We start from the raw sequence: 19,226 nt of genomic DNA, 5'->3' as shown, positions 1-19,226 counted from the left end.
CTCTGAAAAGATGATGACCAAACCAAATCCAGATTTCCCTTTAATCTGGCCTATTTTGAATCAAACTGCAAGGAGAGATACTAAAGCTGCTACTGGGAAACGTGCTGCTCCATGAATTAGTAATTGTGTTTGTCTTCTGCATTGGGGATTTTTTGCCTGTGTTGCTGTTCTCTTACTGCCACTCAACGTGAGGAGCTTTTATTTGAATGAGACCATTTCAAAGCACTTTTACACCCATGCGGAGTCAGGCACTTGTTTACTTTCTGACAGTTACTTACTTCCTGTAAATATTTCACAGCCACAGGACCTCCCAGATGAAAGCAGAGTTTGCTCTCTGCTCCTGTTCAGGAGTCTAATTAAAACCAGAATAAAATGGGAGGCATGGAGCTAAGTGCTAACTGCAATGGATGGATCTAGAGGGAATTCAGCAAGGGAGCCTCTTCTTGGCACAATTACTGGGGCAGAAAAGCAGAGAAAAAGTGCCCAACTCGAGGAGAGGAGAGGAGAGGAGAGGAGAGGAGAGGAGAGGAGAGGAGAGGAGAGGAGAGGAGAGGAGAGGAGAGGAGAGGAGAGGAGAGGAGAGGAGAGGAGAGGAGAGGAGAGGAGAGGAGAGGAGAGGAGAGGAGAGGAGAGGAGGCTCCTCTCAGATCCAGCCCTGCCAAGCTGATCCCTCGCAGGGCTCCTGGGGCACTCACTGATCTCTGTGGCCAGGCACACCTGGGTGTCTGACAGACTTTTCCCAGAGCTGGCACTTTCTCCAGGCTGTAAATCATTACAGAGAAAGGCAGGGACTGTGCTTTGTGCTTGCAGAACTGCCACATCCAGAGCTGCAGACAAACCAGCCACTCCAAAGGCATGACATGAAGAGTAAGAAAAAACAAACATCAAGCACTACTTCCCCTGTTCTGGCTTTTTGGGTTTTTTTTTTAGAAATAGCTTGTTTGCTCTTGGTTAAGGAAAGATTTCTTACCACAGCTGTCTACAGGGCAAGGGCAAATTGCTTCAGGTTTGGAATGAGGATTTTTCACTTAAGAGAGTGCATTTGGAGACAAGGGAGATTATGAACAATCCTTTAACAAGATCTCAAGCCATCAGGCTGTTTAACATTATTGATCAGTGCAGGCAGAGCACATTTTTTAAAAAATCTATCAGATTAGAATGGAAATAGATTTCTGGTTGTGGCTGCTCACAGGTTTCATTTCCTTGGCAGCAGAGCTGCCCTGCAGGAGGAGCAGCCCCAGGTCAGAGGGGTGCCCCTGCCAGGAACAAGCTGCCCTGCAGCCCTGCCAGCCCAGCACATGTGGGGATGCTGCAGTGCCAACAAAGATGGGATATATCAATAAAAAACATATCACACCAGAAGGGACATCTCCCAACAAACAGCTCATGGCCACAGCAAACCATTCAACAGGGAGGAACATCACCTGGGTGTTATTTAAACACTCCTTGAACACCAATGTTCTCAGAATAGATCCAGATCTGATCCATGTCACCCACCCAGACAACAAAGCTTTCATCTCCAAAGGGATCACAGTTCTCAGGATTTGTTTGCAAAATAAATAAAAAGAAGCACTTTGCTTTCAAATTAGTGCCCCAGAAGTTGACAGCAACAGTAGTACACAATAGAAATTATTTGTATTAATAGCTGTGCTTATTCTAGTGATGATGGCATTCTCTGTGAAGATTAATTGGCAATAATGCTGCAGAAACTATTGCACGAGAAATATGCACCATAAACCTAAAATGATTTGACTGACCTAAGTTCTAAAGTAAAATATTTACAGTAATGAGATTCTAATTATCCTTTGTTATGGCAGCCATTCTCCCCACTCCTCTTTGTTGATAGGAGATGTATTGTTTCAGCATTTTAGCCCCATTTATTTTCTCACATTTGCATTTCACATGCACAGAGAATGAGAGGCGATCATTACCTTCTTCACTTTGCATTCAATTTACATCAACAGCACATTACCTCATCCTAACTCATTTATCAAGCACAGAAATTTGATAACAAAAGCTACCGTCAGTGATGAATAAGGATCATTTCAAACGGAGCAAGAAGAAACAAGATGAATTATAGGTTTCAGGACTTTTTGTTTGCTCAAGAAAAGGAAGATGAAGGATTTTTTCCCACCTAGACAAGAGGGATCTCACGAGGCTGCAACTCATATTCAGCATCTCCTCTTCACCTGCTGGGTGCGTGCTGCACACAGAGGCAACCCCAAATCCATGAGCCACAAATGTCCGTGCCCTGTGCCTCACAAAGGAATGGTCCTCATTTTCTGGACTGAGAGCGTAGAATTTATGGGTCATAAGCTTGAGGAGAAGCTTTACCAGCCACCCAGGGCTGCTGTGGCCTCAGAGCATGAGTGGTGCTGCAGCTTGGAGAGAGCAGCACGTCCAGAGGGCACAGCCCTGTCCCTGTCCCTGTCCCATCCCTATTTCAGCCCCTGGCAGTCTGTGATGCCCCCGTGCCAGGAGCCCAGGCTGCCCTGGGGTGGCAGAGCAGAGCTGCCTGTGCTGGGCACGGGGACGTGTGGCCACCTTAACGCCGGGGCTGCCCAGAGCAGCGAACAAACAACTGCTGCCCTTTGAACCATTGCCTGAGCTCAGCCCTGCGCGCTGTCAGAGCCTGGCCAGGGGAGAAGATGGCAAAGGGCCCCCTCACGCTGTGCTTATGTCTGCTGGGAGCCTGCCTGGCTGCTGGAAACACAGGTGAGTGCCCCTCAACAGCAAAGCCTTCAGTTTTGGGCACAGGTGTCACAGACTCGGGCTGGGCACAGGTTGTCACCTGGATGCAGTGTGACAGCTCGGGCAGTGCTGGAGAGCAGCTCAGAGGCACTGCTGCATTGCTCTGCTCCTTTCAAAGATCTGCTCTTTGCTGGGGCAATGAAATAATGGCTTTGTGCTGATTTTATACAGCATGTGTCACAGGGATTCATTTTCAGAATGGATTTTTCCTTAGGTTTTTGCATCTTTAGGCTTTCAGAGCTCCATCTTAGGAGGCACACACAGAAGGGGAAAGGGGAGAGCGCTGCTGGGGGAGTGACAGTCCCACCTCTTTGGTACCATCACTTTGTCCTGGAGAGCAAACAAGTGCTCACGTCCATAAACTCTCCTTGGATTTGCCACTGCAGGGTTGTTTAAAGGCAAGCCCAGCGTGGCTTTAACAAGGGCTGTGCGATGCAGCCAGGGCTGGGACAGGAGAGAGCAGCTGATGGATGTGGGCAATCACACGCAGTAATGCAGGATTTTGATTTATCTGCAGCAGCAACACTTCCAGCAGAGGCTGCTCCAGTGTGAGCCCTGTTTCCTGCAAGGCTGCCCTTTCTTCTTTCATTAAACATTGCTGGAAACAGGTTTAAAAAGGCTCTTTCCAAAATGTTTGCTCAGCAGTGAAAAGTGAGCAGAACCTCATATTTTTCCACCCCTCACCAGGTGTACCCCCTGTAAAATACAGGGGACAGGACAGGTGTGCCGTGCCAGCACCTGCCTAGAGCCCCGTGTCCCTGTCTCAGGGGGTGGTTCAGAAGCAGGTAGATGGTGTGTGAGTTATCCTCAGGGTGAGCAGGTTGCCAGCCCCAGGGGCCATTCCTGTCACCCCACAGAGTGACCCTGCAGCCCCAATCAAGTTTTGATGGTAAAAGCAGCAGTGGGACCCACTGAGGAGGGTGGGCACCAACACCACTGAGGAGGGGGCCCAGGGGTGAGGAAGGCTCCCCTCCTGCCTGCAGGAGATGCTGGCACCCAGGGCTGCGGGCAGGGATGAGGAGGAGGAGAGGAGGAATTGCCCCTGATCCCAAGGGCCAGAGCCCTGCAGGGGCAGATGGCCAGCACAGGCACACAGGGCAGGACAGTTTCTGCGGCCAAACAAGAGCTCACCAGCAGCAGCATGGAAAAGGCCATTATTTTCCCCTCTCAAACAGCTTATTCCAGTCTGTGCATCTGTGATGGGAGACTCTCACACCATCTGCTTTGGGGTACTTTAAGCATCAAACTTCAGCCCTCCCCATCAGCCATTTCTATTGACTATTTTGACATTTGGCTGTGCAGATTTGATCCTTTGGATCAAAGGGGCTGAGGTGGGGCAATAAAGAAATCTCAGTCCAGAAATCTCAGTGGCAGCATGGGCCTGTCTCTGGCCATGGGCAATGGGGGTTGCACACCTGGAGAGACTCATTTTCTGGAAGGACAGAGCCCTGCCAGCCCGTCCAGCCCGTCCTGCCCTGTCCCCTGCAGTGTTCCTGGGCAGCAGGGAGGCCAGCTCGGTGCTGCAGAGGCAGCGCAGAGCCAACTCCAACCGGCTGGAGGAGGTGATCCCCGGCAACCTGGAGAGGGAGTGCATCGAGGAGAAGTGCAGCTATGAGGAGGCTCGGGAGGTGTTTGAGAACGAAGAGAAAACGGTGAGTGCCATGATGCTCCCGCCTGAGCCTAACCTAACCCTAACCCTAATCCTAAACCCTAATCTTAACCCTGCTCCCTCCAGCTGGGGCACAGAGGGGCAGGAGGGGGAACAGCCAGGAGAAAACCTGCAGGGCCCAGGGCAGCCTCAGGCATGGCAGGTTCTCCTCTGTGCTCATCACTTGGGCTGGGGAGCTGCTGTAAAGGCTTCATCAGCCACCACTGGGATATGGAGCTGGTGGGAGCTGCTGTAAAGGCTTCATCAGCCACCACTGGGATATGGAGCTGGTGGTTCCCTGCAAGTTTTTCCCTTCAGCTTTGGAGCCATCCAGGTACTGCCTCAGTCACTCAACACCCAGAAATTAGAAAACAAAGGAAACTTTTTCTTTTTTCCCTTTGCAGATGCAGTTTTGGCAAACATACGTTGGTAAGAGCTGCTTTCTTCATGTTCTAATGCTTAATATTCCTGTCTCAGTGCATAAAGACCTGATGTGTCTGTAACAAATGTATTCCAGCATCCAGGAACTGTCAGGGCCTGACACTCCAAGTCCTTCAGTGGCCAGCCTGGGTCTGTCCCATTGGTATAGAAATGGCAAGCCAAAGAAAAAAGGATGCCTTAGCATTTTATTTGTTCAAGCGGGGTTTTTCTAACAAATTTGAAAACCTCACTGAACAAAACCAGTGCAGGCAGAGTGCTGGATCTCATTGAGCCCAGGTCAGGCTCTGGCTCCAGTTTCAGCTGTGCCACAGAGTAAAATAACACAGCAATAATTAACACCCCTTCAGCAAACAGCAAATGCTCTGTTCCCAAGCAGAGATCTCCAGATAAGGCACAGCCCTGTGAAGGCACAGCGTGAATCCCTAGAAATGCCATATTAAAGTGGAGCCTCAACATGATCATAGCAAACAGCTGTTTGCAATTCACACCCTCACTTCACTGCTTTCTTTCCACATCCACTTCTTCCTTTTGAGCCTCCATCCCCAACGACTCCTTGGTCCCTTAACAAAAAGATTGCAATGCCCACTACACCATCTGAAACTAATTTTGAGGACATTTCAATAAATGAACTGTTTGGCGGATTGGCAGAGTGCCCAGAACATCTCACTAAAAAGCCTTAAATAATTCAGATTACTCAGTCCAGACTATAAAATAAAAACATTACATTTGCATTGCAGGACTGTGCTCTGAAAAAACAACTGATGAAACTCCACAGTGCATTTGTTTCCCTGCCACTGTAACAAATTGGCTGATCAGAAATAAGGAATGCCATCTATTCCTCTGTCATCTGGGGTGCCTGGTTTGCTGGTTTGGTTTGTGCAGCCCTCAGGAGCTCAGCCCTGCACAGCCCCAGCTGCAGTTCTCACCCTGCCTCAGAGCTCCAGCAGGACTCAGACAAGTCCAAACCATTTTGTTCTGTTTGCATTTTGCATTCCAGCCCTTTCCTGAAAGCCCTGTGGGCTGCCACCCTGTCCTGCCCCTTCTCAGGGCACAAACCCAGCTCGGCCCTGCCCTTTCTCCATGCCTTGGCACAAACATTCAAAGGGCATCCCCATGGTTTAACGTCCCTGATTTGCTTCTCCAGAGCTGTACATGCCCAACTTTGCAATGTGAGTGGTTTCATTAAAGCCTCAGGTTCTCAGCTAGAGCTGGAAAAATAAAAGCCCTGGCACATGGGGAGAAATCTAGAGCAGGTAACAGTGCAGGACTGAGAAAGGGAGAGCAACAGGGAGGTTCTCAATCCTGACACCAGACACGTCTCCATACTCCCGTGCACAGATCCAAACTGTCACAGAGCAGCCTGAGTGTTCAAACAACCCAGATTGGGACACTCAAAGCACTCCTGAAGGAGCAAACCTCCTACATGTGTCTCGTTTGGCCAAGCCATGAGGTCCTGCTGGGATGCTGCAGGAGGGCGACTGCAGAGGGGCAGAGTGACCCACAGGGGACAGGGGACACAGCCCTGGGGACACAGCCCTGCTGCCCTGGCGCTGCGCTCTCAGCTGCCAGGCCTGGCTGTCCCCAGCCCAGGGAGGAGCTGTGCTGGCCCTGGCAGGGCTGTGGTGGCTGTCAGCCCGTGGGTGGGGGTCAGCCCCGTGTTTTCTGACTCTGCTGTGCTCTCTCCAAGATGGGGATCAGTGCGACCCCAACCCGTGCAAAAACGGAGCCGAGTGCAAGGACCAGATCAATTCCTACGTGTGCTGGTGCCCAGCTGGCTATGAAGGCAAGAACTGTGAGATAGGTACGTGCCAGGGCTGCCCCAGGGCCCTGCTGCTCTGCTGGGACCCCTGGGATCAGGGTCACCCTCTGGGGCTGGTGACACCCACCCTGCTGTGCTGGGAGCCAGGGAGGGGGAAATGCAGCCTGCTGGGCCTGGGATGGCAGGGGGACATGGCAGGGGACAGCAGGGCACTGGGGATGGCAGGGGGACAGCCTGGGGACCGCAGGGCCCTGGGGATGGCAGGGGGACAGCCTGGGGACATGGCTGGGGACAGCAGGCCCTGGGGATGGCAGGGGGACAGCCTGGGGACCGCAGGGGCTGTCTCTGGCCCTGCCCAGCCCCAGCTCCCCCGTGCTGGGCACCTGCTCCTAGGCAGGGCTCAGTGGAGACTCAGGCTCAAGGTCTGCTGTCCTGCTGTGGCTGCCAGGGCAAATGTTGACACAGAGCCCTTCCTTTGTGTCCCAAAAGCACAAACCTGCCTGGGACTGCTCAGTCAGGGACAGCCTGCTTAGGGCAGAGTTCCCCACAGACCCCACAGAACCCCCATTCTCCCACAGATCCATGGAGCCCCCATTCTCCCACTCCCCTTCCTCACGCCAGGCTGAGCAGCAGGTGCTGGGCAGGGCAGGACTATCCTGACTTCCCCTCAATAGCACTCTGCTTAATTCATAATTACAATTATCAGCAGCAACCTTGATTCTGGAGGCAAATAAAAGGCAAATATTTTCCTGATGGGTTGAGGAGTCTGTGAAAACCAAACAGCTGATAATTTAAGCAAGAGGGATATTCAGCTCTTATAATATAATCAGGGGCTGTGCAGCTCACATAATGTGCTAGACTCACTGCACTAATAAAAGATTCTCTTTCTAGTTGTATTTCTGCTCTGGCAAGAGAGGAGTATACGTTAAAAAGAGCATTTCAAAGTTGCATCAAATTTAAATAGTCTCATTGCAGATTTCTTGGGGAAGTGAGGAGCAAAAATAGAGCTGGAAGTGAGGCGTGAAGAAGAGCTCTGTAAAAATAGTAAATGATGGCATTAAAATGGCTACAGGAAGGGAGGTGTCCTTGAGGAAGTGGGAGTGGAGTTAATCTGCTGTGAAGTTTTTTGAAAACTCCCTGGGAATTGCAGGGGCCTCTGCAGGTTTGGGTTCCCCAGCTCCAAGGTGCTGCTGCCAGAGGAGTGAGGGCTGGTGCAGGGGATGGAAACCTGGCTGTGCCTGGGAATTGCTCCAGTTTATACAGGGTGTTCCGGTCTATACACGGTGTTCCAGTCTATCCAGGGTGCTGCTCCAGTCTGTCCAGGGTGTTCTCCCCCACTGCCAAAAGCACAAGAGTGGGGAAATCACATGGCTTGTCACCAAATATTTGCAAGAGTCCTGTAGGGTCAGGTGCCAAATTTCAGCCAGCACGCTTGTTGGAGGCTGTGACAGGGCTCTGTGGGGCTCTGTGAGCTCCTCGACCTGCCCAGTGCTCCTGAACTGTGAGCAGGGATGGGACTGCCCTGCACTGTGAGCCCAACAGGAATGGGACTGCCCTGCCTCCCCAGCTCCTTGCAAACCACCTGCTTTCCACAGTCTGGGTCAGCCCCTGGGGGGAAGTGGGAGTGGAGTTAAAGTTCCCCTTTGCTGAGCCCAAATCCCCCAGTCTCAGCAGATCTCTGACCAGCTGGGTTTCAAGAGAGCTCTCACAGTTTCATTTTCATTTCTTTCAGACTTCACCTGTGCTATCAAAAATGGAGGCTGCAAGCACTTCTGCAGTCATCAGCCCCCACAGAAGGTTGTGTGCTCCTGTGCCCCTGGCTATAAACTGCATGAAGATGGAAAGTCCTGTGAACCTACAGGTGAGCTTTTAAACTGCTTTTAAGAGGTTGGGTTCAAGTTCAATCCTTGTCCTGGATTTAGTGCAGAGCTTGAGGCTGCAGCTTCACAAAGGGCTAAAGAATAGCAGGTTCTCCTTGTGCTCCCCAGCTCTACCCTGCTCCTAGACCATGACAATACCTATAAACTCACTGACACATGCAGACCCACCACAGCACAGCAAATTAACTGGGCACGAGCATCTCAGAAGCACATCTGGCAGAGAAGAGACTGAGCAGATAAACATTTTGCCATCTGAAGCCAGTTTACCATTTGATGCTATGACATTTCTAACTGACTGCAGCAGGTTGCACACCCAAGCTCACATGCAGGCACCTGCACAGGGCAGCTCTGTCAGCTGCCCCAGGGAGCAGTGACCTCCTGAAAGGGCTGGCAGCCAGCAGTCAGTTTGGGAAGGATCCTGGGCTGGGAATCCTGCGAACAGAGACTCTCATCCTGTGAACAGAGGATCTCATCCCGTGTTGCCCAACAATGCTGTATCACTTTCACTGGACCAGAAAGGTTTAGAGTTAGCAAGAAGATTGTCTTTCAGGTTGGGTGATTGTCCTTCCTGCAAAAGCTTTGTTTTGTTGGCTCTGAGACCTTCCTTTCATAGGCAGAGCCTGCAGGTACCACTTTCCATCACTCAACACTCGTTTGAGTCCTGTCCCTAAAGTGAGCTGTTTAAAAATAAAGGATGAAGTCTCAGTAGGCCACACTCACATCTGATTTTACACTAATGTTTGTTTGCTCAGTGCTTCTGAGAGCTTTTCAGATGAAAGACAATGCCTGGTGCTATTTACTATTTTGACTGCCACCACCAGCAGGAATTCAGCACACGCTGCGTGGGAGAGCAACGGGAAGAGCTCGTGTGAAACGAGCCTGCAGATGAGTTCTTCATTAACAGAGGAAACATTCAACTCTAGGAAGAGTTTATTAATGTTTTCCTCACCTTGGTGCCAAGCAGGATTATCTGTACAATTGGCAGCTGTTATTTCCTGCCCTGGCTGTTCATTGCTCTGGGGTCACTGCTCTGGAAGTGCCCAGCACAGGATTCCAGGTATGCAGCACACATCCTGCCAAGGGCAGGCACAGCTGCCCCGGCCATCAGGCACAGGTGCTCCACACAAACTTTTTCACTTTTGAAGCTGCTCAGATGTCATTTCCAAAGCCCAGAAACAATCAATGCTTTTGCTGTGTTTCCATATCCCTCACACTGGGGCTCCAAGGCACAGCACAGGGTGCCGATGCTCAGCCCACAGCCCTGAGCTGGTACCCAAACCCTGCTGAGGTGAGGGTTTCCCTGCTCCCTCCCCTCTGGTGGCTCTAGGGTGTGACACAGCCACCCCCAGCGTGCCACAGCCGGCCCCAGTGCGTCCCTTCCTCTCGCAGTGCCGTTCCCCTGCGGGAGGATCACGGCTCCCGAGGCCAAGAGGAAGCTGACGCGCTCCATGAACACCTTTGAGCACTGGAACAGCACGGGCGAGGAGCCCGAGGAGGGCCCCGAGGAGGGGCAGGGCCCCGAGGAGGGCCAGGACAATGCCACGGAGAGCAGCAGCACCGCAGCCCCCACGAGGATCACGCCCGTGCTCAGGACGGGCACTCGCGTTGTTGGCGGCTCGGACAGCATGAAGGGAGAGGTGCCCTGGCAGGTACAGCCTTTGCAAACCTTCTGGGAGCCCAGCAGCCCTTCTGAGCACAGAGCATCCTGCCTTTGAACACCCAGAGCCTGGCTCTGGGGTTAGGCTGGCAATAGCCTCAGGCCCAACAGGAGCACAGCTCCTTCCCACACACACTTCTATGTGGATAGAAACAGCAACAAAACTTTCCTGCATGAGGCTTTCCTCTGGCAAAGAAAGCCACAAGTCACAGTCACAGCAGCTTTACCCAGTGGGGCACAGAGGGTTGAGCTACAGCAGCAGATTGCCTGGTAGTCCATGAATGTGCCAAAAGTAAGCTGGGAGGGAAGGGAGTTTTGCAAGGAGCAATGCAACTCATTTTTTGGCTCCATCAGATCATAGAATCACCCAACAGTTTGGGTTGGAAGGAACCTTAAAGATCACCCAGTTCCAGCCCCCAGCTGTGACCAGGGCCACCTTCCGCTGCTCCAGGCTTACCCAAACCCCAGGGTGAGATTTGCCCTGCTCCCACAGGTTCTGCTGGTGAACAGCCAAGGTGTGGGCTTCTGCAGCGCCACCATCATCAACGAGAAGTGGCTGGTGACAGCAGCACACTGCCTGAAGCCAGGCTTCACCCACAACCTCACTGCTGTGGCAGGTGAGCCCCTGGGCACGAGGGGAGGGATGGGCACAAGGCAGGGCACAGGGCACTGAGCCCAGTGAGGGGCAGCAGCAGGACATGAAGTGCTGTGGGGCCTGACTCGAGCTGCTGTGGGGTGTGACATGGGCTGCTGGGGGCACAGAGGCCCCAGCTGAACCTACAACCCTTCCGCAGCCTGGTCCTGCAGGTGCCAGCACCTCTGGCAGGAGCACCGAGCCGGGTCTGCCTTGGTGCCACAGCCAGTGTGAGCGCAGATCAGCCTGGCCATGGGCGAGCTCACCTGAGCCAGGGGCTCATCCAGGCAGCTTTAAAGCCCGCTGGAAGAAGCCTTCCCCTCCCCTACACTTCTTTGTTTCTCCACTTTCATCCCTGAATCACATTTTCAGGTCCCCAGCAATAGCAAGCACCTCTAACGTAAGAAAAGCCAGCTGAAAGTCTCCCCCACGTTTGGGCTGTAGGAACAGCCTGGGAGGGAGGGAGGGAGGAAGCTGCCGTTCCCACCGTGCCCCCCGAGCCCCGCCGAGCCCGCAGCACCCGCTCACCTCAGGCTGGCTCCGTACCGGCTCCGCAGGTGATGCTCGGTGCCGCCGGTTCCGGAGGGCCGGGGGAGTCCCCGCAGCACGGCCCGAACGCCCCGGGGGCTGCGGGACGGTACCCGGCAAACGCCATCCTTAATGTCCTTAATGCTGCTCAGCCCGCGGGGGATGCGGCCCCAGGTGCTGCCCCTTCAGCCACCCGAGCTCTGCCCTGCCTCTCCCCACCTGTTACACAAGGCGGGGTAACAGGCTGCGGTCACAGCATCCCGCACCGCGATCGCGGCATCCCGCAGCTGCAGGCACCGCGATCGCGGCATCCCGCAGGTGCTGGCACTACCATCACAGCATCCTGCACCGCGATCACGGCATCCCGCACTGCCATCGCAGCATCCCGCAGCATCCTGCACCGCGATCACGGCATCCCGCGGCTGCCGGCAGCGGCCGAGAGCAGCTGAGCCTCGGGCAGGCACAGGGGCACCTGTGAGCTTCAGCGGTGGCACCGCTGCCTTCCCGCACCCCATCATGCCCCGTGGCTCTGGGGGTTTAGAAAGGGGAGGTTAAGGTTTCTTTTCACTAATACCTTATTTATTTTAGACCAGCATTTTTCATCAGTGAGTTCTGCCCCCTTTGCTGCAAGGGTGACATCCCCTCACCTCTCTCTGAGGGTGCTAAATCCCCAGAACAGCCACTTTGCTGCTAGCTCTGGCAAAAGCATCTGCATCTTTGCTGCCTGGCTGGACGGTGTGTTCCCAGTGACACACCTGGGTTGTGCCAGGGGCCTGAGACATGAGGGAACCTGCAGGTGCCTCTGATGAGGAGCCAGCAGCCCGGCCAGAATATCCTCAGAGGCACCTGAGGGCTCAGCCCTCTGGACTGGGCTGGAGTGGCACTGGCACGGGCTGGCACCAGCAGGGCACAGTCCCTGGCGCAGCCCCTGGGCTGGAGTGGCACAGGGCTGGCTCCAGCAGGGCACAGTCCCTGGCGCTGCCACAGCCCTCTGCAGCCTCTGGGCTGGACTGGCACAGGCTGGCACCAGCAGGGCACAGTCCCTGGCGCTGCCCGGGCACCCAGCCCCGCCGCTCTGTGCAGGTGAACACGACGTCCAGAGCGATGACCACACGGAGCAGCTGCGCAAGGTGGTGAGGCTGCTGCCCCACCCCACGTACAACGCCTCCATCAACGAGTACCACAACGACATCGCCCTGCTGGAGCTGGAGCGGCCGCTCACCTTCAACAGCTACGTGACGCCCGTGTGCCTGGGCAGCCGCGAGTTCACCAACGCCCTCCTGAAGCAGGGCGTGGGCACCGTCAGCGGCTGGGGCAGGGTGCTGTTCCGCGGCCGCGCGGCCACCACCCTGCAGGTGCTCAGGGTGCCCTTCGTGGACCGGCCCACCTGCCTGAAGAGCACCTCCACCAGCATCCTGCAGAACATGTTCTGCGCGGGGTTCCCCACCGGCGGCAGGGACACGTGCGAGGGGGACAGCGGGGGACCCTACACCACCGAGATCGAGGGCACCTGGTTCCTCACGGGCATCACCAGCTGGGGCGAGGAGTGCGCCCTGCCCGGCAAGTACGGCATCTACACCAGGGTCTCCAAGTACGTCAAGTGGATCAAGCAAACCACGAAGCTCCCCTGAGCCCGGGAGGAGCGCTGAGCCCTGCTGGGGAGGCTGCACCACGCTGGAGGATGGACTGGGGATGTGGAGAGGGACCTTGGCAATCCCCGTGGCTTTGAGAGACCGTGGCATTTCAATAAACGTTTCTGGATGAAATAACTTCTGCTCTTGGAAGGAAGAAGTTGAGAGAATGCAATGAAAATGTGGTAATAAGGAAATAAAAAGCCTTTTAATGACCCACGGCTGCATTTTTTAATGCACTGGCACTGCTGGGGTGGTGTTAGTCCCCAAATCCCAAATGCAGGGGTTGGTGAATCAGCAGGGGAATGGATCACACATGTCCCAGGCCAGTGTGGCACCAGCACTGCCCACAGCTGGCACACAGCAGTGTGGGCAAGGGAAGCCCAGCAGGCACTGGTGCCCCAGCAGCACCCCAGGAGCCCACGAGGGAGGTGAACACACACAGCAGTGCAGCCACAGTGCTCCCAAACAGAGGTTTTCACATGGAGCAGAGGCTGGGGACACCCTGACCCTGCTGGGATGGGTGCAGGGGACATTGGGGACACCCTGACCCTGCTGGGATGGGTCCAGGGGACATTGGGGACACCCTGACCCTGCTGGGATGGGTGCAGGGGACACTGGGGACACCCTGACCCTGCTGGGATGGGTGCAGGGGACACTGGGGACACCCTGAGCCAGGGCAGGCTGTCAGCAGCTGCTAGTGCAGACTTCACTATGAGTGCAAAGGTGCCTCTGCCACTCTCATTGCCACTGCATCCAGCAAGAAACTAATTGGATCATCTGCCACTGCTTACCTTAAAATCAAAATGCATGTAAGAAGGTTTTAAGTTGTTCCAAGGAAATGAAATAAAACCAACACTGTGAGCACTTTTTTTTCCCCTCTGGAATTATAGCAGATGTATATTTGAACAGAATTGCATATTCTCAAATGGATTTATTTAACAAGTTTTAATCTTTAAATATAGATTTAACACATTTTTACAGGTACATATACAATATAGTTCATTTAAACTTGCAGTCAGAGAAAATTCTCTACTGTAATTTATACATATACATGGAGAGCCTAGTTCAACAGCATACTCAGGGGAACATACCATGTGTGCAAAGTTTCAAATGTTAAAAACCTCAGACTGTACATTCAGATTTGCTGAACTTATCAACCTCATAAATTAATAAAAGCTTAGATTTAAAACTATGGAAGACAAAAAAGATTAAAATCATTCAATATGCAATGTGTGCTGTGTTTCAGACAAATATTTACATTGTACCTCAAAATGTGTATTGTTAGCACAAGAATTGTAACCACTAGAAAGAGCCCCAACAGTAATTAAGACTTTCCCACCTCACGAGTGCATTGTGGCTGATTTGGAAGCAGAGGAACAGAGCCTGCAGTGGTTGCACTGTGGCTCCAGTGAAGGACACGGGATGTGCTGGCTCTGGGGCTGCTCAGCTCAGACTCAGCTGGGCCTGGCTCCGAGGGGCTCAGGGCTCACCCAGTCCTGGAGGAGCAGCACTGGGGGCTGGGGAGCTCCAGCCATAGCTCAGCAACTGCTCCACACAACAACAGGCACAAAACAAACCCAGCACGTCCTGACTTAACCTGTGCCTAAGGACCAGCTCACAAATGAAAGTCAGATCATAAAGGTCCCCCTTTAGTCCATGGAATAAACATTTCCTTTGGCTGGGGCAGAGCAAACTCACTACTGCATGCACACCATTAACCTGCTCTCCACACACTCAGGTGCTCTTTGCACACATCTGCTCAAAAGTTCAAACCACCTGTACCTACCTATGTTCTACAAAAGCAAAACTAAACAACGAAACACAAATTTAAATTATCAGTCTTCAACATTCTTTCTCCCTTCTCAAAAATTCAGTAGATACGTTATTGTTAAAGATACTGAAAAAGTCTTATCACAAGAACATCCTTAGTGCAAACATGGACATTTAGCTGGGATTTATGGCACGTGTTTCAAAGGTACATACATTAATGTAAACTTCAACACTTGCTAGATACAGGTTTCAGCCCTGGGACGCTTTGGGACCCTAAGTGATTGGTGACAACCCTGAGGTGTCAGTTTGAGCTGACCCAGACCCCACTGAGATCAGGGAGGCTGACTGCAGTGGGCTGGAGTCAGACCCTAAGTGCAAAAAGAGGAACTTTAGTGTTATTGCTTCCTCACGTGGAGTCAGCCAGATGATGCTCTTACAGAACATTACATTCACACAGCTGAAGCAGATAGTTAAGAAAAATCCACCCATAAAATCAATTAAGCAGGACATACAGCTTCTTGGTTTGGTTTTTTTTTCTTTTTGGTTTACCAAAACTCAACTCTTGTTTGCAACTTCAACACTTGTCAGCTAGTATGTAGGCAAAACCTACTTCAACCTGCAGAGGAGATTTCAAGCATCTAAACAAAGTGTCAGGAAACTGTAGAGTACTTCTCTGATGAAACATGATGTATGTCATGGAAAAACAGCAAGAAAATGAATAAAATACCATCATTTCCACAGGCAAACAAAACCAAAGAGCAGAGAATGGCTTCCTTTATGAGCATGAGAAGCTGCTTAGGACCCCAGTCCCACTCAGTGCAGATGAGGCTGTGGAGGTCTGTGAATGTGATGAACAGGACAGGACAGCTCCAACTACTGTGCTATTTCTCTGTAACACTGAGCTGAAAGCTTCCCAAGAGCATCGAAAATGGGATGCTGCTAGTTCACCCTCAGTTCAAGGGGAACTAAACTTCCTGGTGTTACACAGGGCAGCATCTATAAAGTAATGGAGAATGGTGTTAATATTAAAGCATCTGATTCCAAGAAAGACATTGTTCCCTGTAATCATGTAACATTTGTATAACAGAAAAAACCAAATGCATTTCTCCCTAAAAGCTGAACTCCCACCGGCTTCAGTGAGAGCCTTGACTAAGGCAGGACCACAGGGTTTGACTCATTTCCATCACCTATCACTTCATTATCACAGCAAGGCCAGCTGAAATCTTCTCTGGGCTCTTTATGTTGTCAGGCTGGAGATGGTTTCTGGGTTACTAAAGAGCTGCAGGGCGCAGGAGAGACCTGCTTTATGCTTCAAAGGCTAAAAAAGTCAGCATTGCCTCTAAGGGACCCTGTGTGGACACAAGAGCCTGTGGCTGCAGTCACTGAAGGGAGTGAGGGGCAGAGAAGGAGCTGTGCTGCAGCTGCCAGCTGTGGTGGCACTGCAGCCAGAGCGTGGGCACAGCTGGCACCTTCCGGCCAACATGGCACAGCAGCCTGCCAAAGCTGGAGCCACAGGCAGGAATAGCCTGGCCAGGCAGGTCCAGGGTGGCCAGGGGCACAGAGAATCCCCAGGGATTGTCCAGGAGGCACAGGACAATCCCAGTCCAAGGGGCACAGGACATGCAAGCTCAGTCCTTCAGGCACTGCCAGCTGGGGAAACCTCTGCTCAGCTTTATGGCATGGAGAGCAGGCACAGGGGATCCCCCTGAGGCTTGGGGGAGAGGATTTGGCAAGCAGGATGTTAAACAAACTAGGAGAGGGTCTGGCACATGGAACAGGAGCCTGTGCCCTGGAAGGAAGAGAGTTCAAAGGGAACCTGGTTCTTGGTGCTGCAGTGCAGCTGAGAGGTGAGACCTTCCTCCTCCTCCTCACTGGCACAGACCTGCCAGTGCTGCCCACTGTGACCCTGGCACACCAAGGGACATGCAGAAATGCTTTCTCTCCTGCTCCAGGGCAGAAGGGAGTTGGGACTGTACTGCTGGAGCCCCAACCTTCCCTGACATGAGGAGATAATCCTGCATCCCCATGTTAATTCATGGAAAAGCCAAGCCAGTTAACCAGGCAGTGCCTGACCACCTGCAAGGCAGCTGAAACCCCCAACACATGGGTGAGCCTCAGCAGCAGTACATTCTGAGTATTGCTCCTTCTGGGCACAGCTCTCTCCAAATATTCTTCATTTAGAGCTCTGCATGTTACCACCTGCAATACAAAACTGCTCCTTCATCATGCACATTAAAAAAATCCACCATGGGTTTGCAGAGCAGAGAGAATAAATCTGTCTGGAAGGAAGCAGCAAGGACTAATCTCAGAACTTACAGCTAGAGGCACAGCAGAAGGAAAACTCATTTCCAAAATGCTCTCCAAGCCAGCCACCTTCCTCCCAGGGAACTCATGGCTCATGTCCAGGCCAAGATTTACAAGAGGACCGTGGATTTGCAAAGCTGGGAAGTGAAGCATTGACCAAATACCCCTCTGCTCACTTAAAATGGACAGCAAAGAGTTCCCTGGACCTTCATGATGATCTGCATTGGCTCAACACTGGAATCATTAGCAGGAGGGGAGAGGAACAGCCTGTGGGCATGCAGCTATGAGCCATCCTGTGGTGGGCCACAGGATAAATCAAGGGGGGAATGTGAAGGTAAGGGAACCATTTATTCTATTCAGCTAAAGGCTTTGCCCTGACAAAAATCCCAAACCCCAGATTTGTGTGAATTCTGCTGTGAAATTCTGTGACTGGACACAGAGTTTTAATTAGGGGAACCTGGAGCTGAGCAGTAACACAGGCGCTGCCTCCACAAATGCCAAAGTGCCTCTCCCCCCGGCCCTGAAGTGACTCCAGCACTCCCCAAGCCCCCGGGGGTCCCACAGTGTTAATCAGGTTTACACTGCTGACATGCAAAGCAGCAGCTCAGCACAGGCAGCTCAGGGAGGGATCCGAGGCTGCTCCTGCCCTGCCGGGCTCCACCAGCCTGGCTGCCTGATCTCTGCTGACTGGAGCAAGAGCTCCATCTCCTGCAGCAGCAGCAAAGCCCAGCCCAGAGTCACTGCAGGGTGAAGGGACCAGCCCAGGGTAAAGGCAATTGCTGAGTGCAGAAGAACTGCGTGAAAATCAATTTTCAGAGTGCAAGTTGCTTATGGCTGTAAGGACACAGTGCTGGAAAGCTCTAGGAACAGCTCTAGAAATAGCAGGAGAACATCCCACATCATCCCCCAGCATTTCCTGGTGTGTGCAAGGTTAGAATCGTGCCTTGGGACTGCAGGCACCAGCAGAAACAGCAAAGAGAACAGTTACCTCCACATGGAAAACAGAGCCCCAGTGCTCTCAGAGCCTGGGACACAGCTCTGGGGTACCTGGGCAGGGGTGTGGCACTCACAGGAGGCATTTCTGTGGTTTCACACCATGAAATTCCCCTCACTTTGTACTCAGCAACTTTATAAACCAGTGCAGAGCTGACAGTCTCTAGGTTTTTGGGGACATCACCACTGACAATGCAAACCAGGGTTCAAAGTTTCCCAGCACCTTTTTTGAGATGCATCCTCAGGTGGAAACTCCTTCTGCATAGGATCTGGTGAGATGGGGTAGGTATACATGGAGAGAAGATCAAGAGAGCCACAACTGCAGGGTGCCAGGAAACCCACCCTGAACAGTGGTTAGCAAACTACCGCTTACAGAAAATCAGCAAACCTTCAACCTTGAGATTTGTGTGCCCTGCAACAACGGGGATAAAACATACCTTCCTGCAGAGGAAGGATTTCACTGAAATGCACCAAAAAACCATCAAGAGCTGACTGGAATTCTGAGCCTTTCAGATGGCTTCCTTCACCTTCATCAAAGAAACAGATTCTGACAAAAAGAATTTTTAAAATAGAAATCTCCTTTCAAGTTTTGCTTCATACAGTAATAGCTAGTAAATTTAATTTTTTTTTTTAATGGACTAAGTCTGTGTGGGCTTCCTGAGCTGTTCCACCTCCAGCCCTGGTGTCCCATTTGCTGAGGACAGTGTGGTGATGAGGCAACACATGGAGCAGTGACATGGCAAGGGCAACAGGCTGCTCTTAAGGCATTTTCTTGTGTCATCTCTTATGCTTCCCTGTCTATTGCTATGTACAGTTACAGCTAGAAAACGAGAACTCCAAGCCTTTGGCTGAAACCTGTTTATAACGAACTTTCTCTAGAGTGGATTGACCAGCAGGCAGCAGTGAGGGCAGCAGGGAGGAAGTATTGCCTTAGAGTGCTGGGGTCAGGCCTCGATGTCTTTAGCAGCAGCAGGAGATTTGGCTTAGGTACCTCCTGCTCCACAGGAGGTGTGAGCTACAGCAGGGAGGAGGAAAACAGTCCTGGAATCCCTGGTCAGACTCCGTCTCTTCTCCCCAGTCTTCTACCCAGTGCTCTTGCAATGAAATCTACGTTTTTAAATGCTTGGTTTTAATTTACTCGTGCCTAAAGTCTCAGAAACATCTTAAACAAACAACCAACCAAAAAAGCTTAATTTACTACTTTTGCAGGCTTTTTGGGATAGCTGC

At 52.3% G+C, this 19,226-nt stretch overlaps 2 protein-coding genes across 4 annotated transcripts in view; one reads left to right on the top strand and one right to left on the bottom strand.

Moving 5' to 3' along the window:
• Window positions 1-2,627: 2,627 nt before the first annotated feature.
• F9 (coagulation factor IX) lies at window positions 2,628-13,109 on the top strand. Its single transcript, XM_058814212.1, has 8 exons — window positions 2,628-2,715; window positions 4,240-4,403; window positions 4,804-4,828; window positions 6,528-6,641; window positions 8,332-8,460; window positions 9,869-10,128; window positions 10,630-10,753; window positions 12,382-13,109. Exons 1-8 carry the CDS (start codon window positions 2,649-2,651, stop codon window positions 12,927-12,929), a joined length of 1,431 nt encoding a protein of 476 aa, XP_058670195.1. The 5' UTR covers window positions 2,628-2,648; the 3' UTR covers window positions 12,930-13,109.
• Window positions 13,110-13,875: 766 nt separating this feature from the next.
• The window catches only part of MCF2 (MCF.2 cell line derived transforming sequence), a 48,062-nt gene continuing 42,711 nt past the window's right edge, over window positions 13,876-19,226 (bottom strand). For 2 of the 3 annotated variants that reach the window (XM_058813908.1, XM_058813909.1), the window contains exon 30: window positions 13,876-15,698. In XM_058813908.1, the coding sequence (XP_058669891.1) occupies window positions 15,658-15,698 (41 nt within the window). In that variant the 3' untranslated portion in view covers window positions 13,876-15,657. Of the gene's footprint in view, window positions 15,699-17,937; window positions 19,107-19,226 lie in introns of those variants that run through there. The other variant, XM_058813907.1, reaches the window with a different exon arrangement.

Source organism: Ammospiza caudacuta, chromosome 14 (assembly GCF_027887145.1).
Source record: "Ammospiza caudacuta isolate bAmmCau1 chromosome 14, bAmmCau1.pri, whole genome shotgun sequence".
Taxonomy (NCBI): Eukaryota; Metazoa; Chordata; class Aves; order Passeriformes; family Passerellidae; genus Ammospiza; species Ammospiza caudacuta.
The sequence above is the reverse complement of the archived record's forward strand: the minus strand, read 5'-3'. Positions and strand labels throughout refer to the sequence as shown.

Coding starts and splice junctions, on each gene's coding strand:
- F9 (XM_058814212.1), top strand. CDS start 2,649: ATGGCAAAGGGCCCCCTCACGCTGTGCTTATGTCTGCTGGGAGCCTGC. Junction 4,829..6,527: donor GTTTTGGCAAACATACGTTG/GTAAGAGCTGCT, acceptor GCTCTCTCCAAG/ATGGGGATCAGTGCGACCCC. Junction 10,129..10,629: donor AGGGAGAGGTGCCCTGGCAG/GTACAGCCTTTG, acceptor CTGCTCCCACAG/GTTCTGCTGGTGAACAGCCA.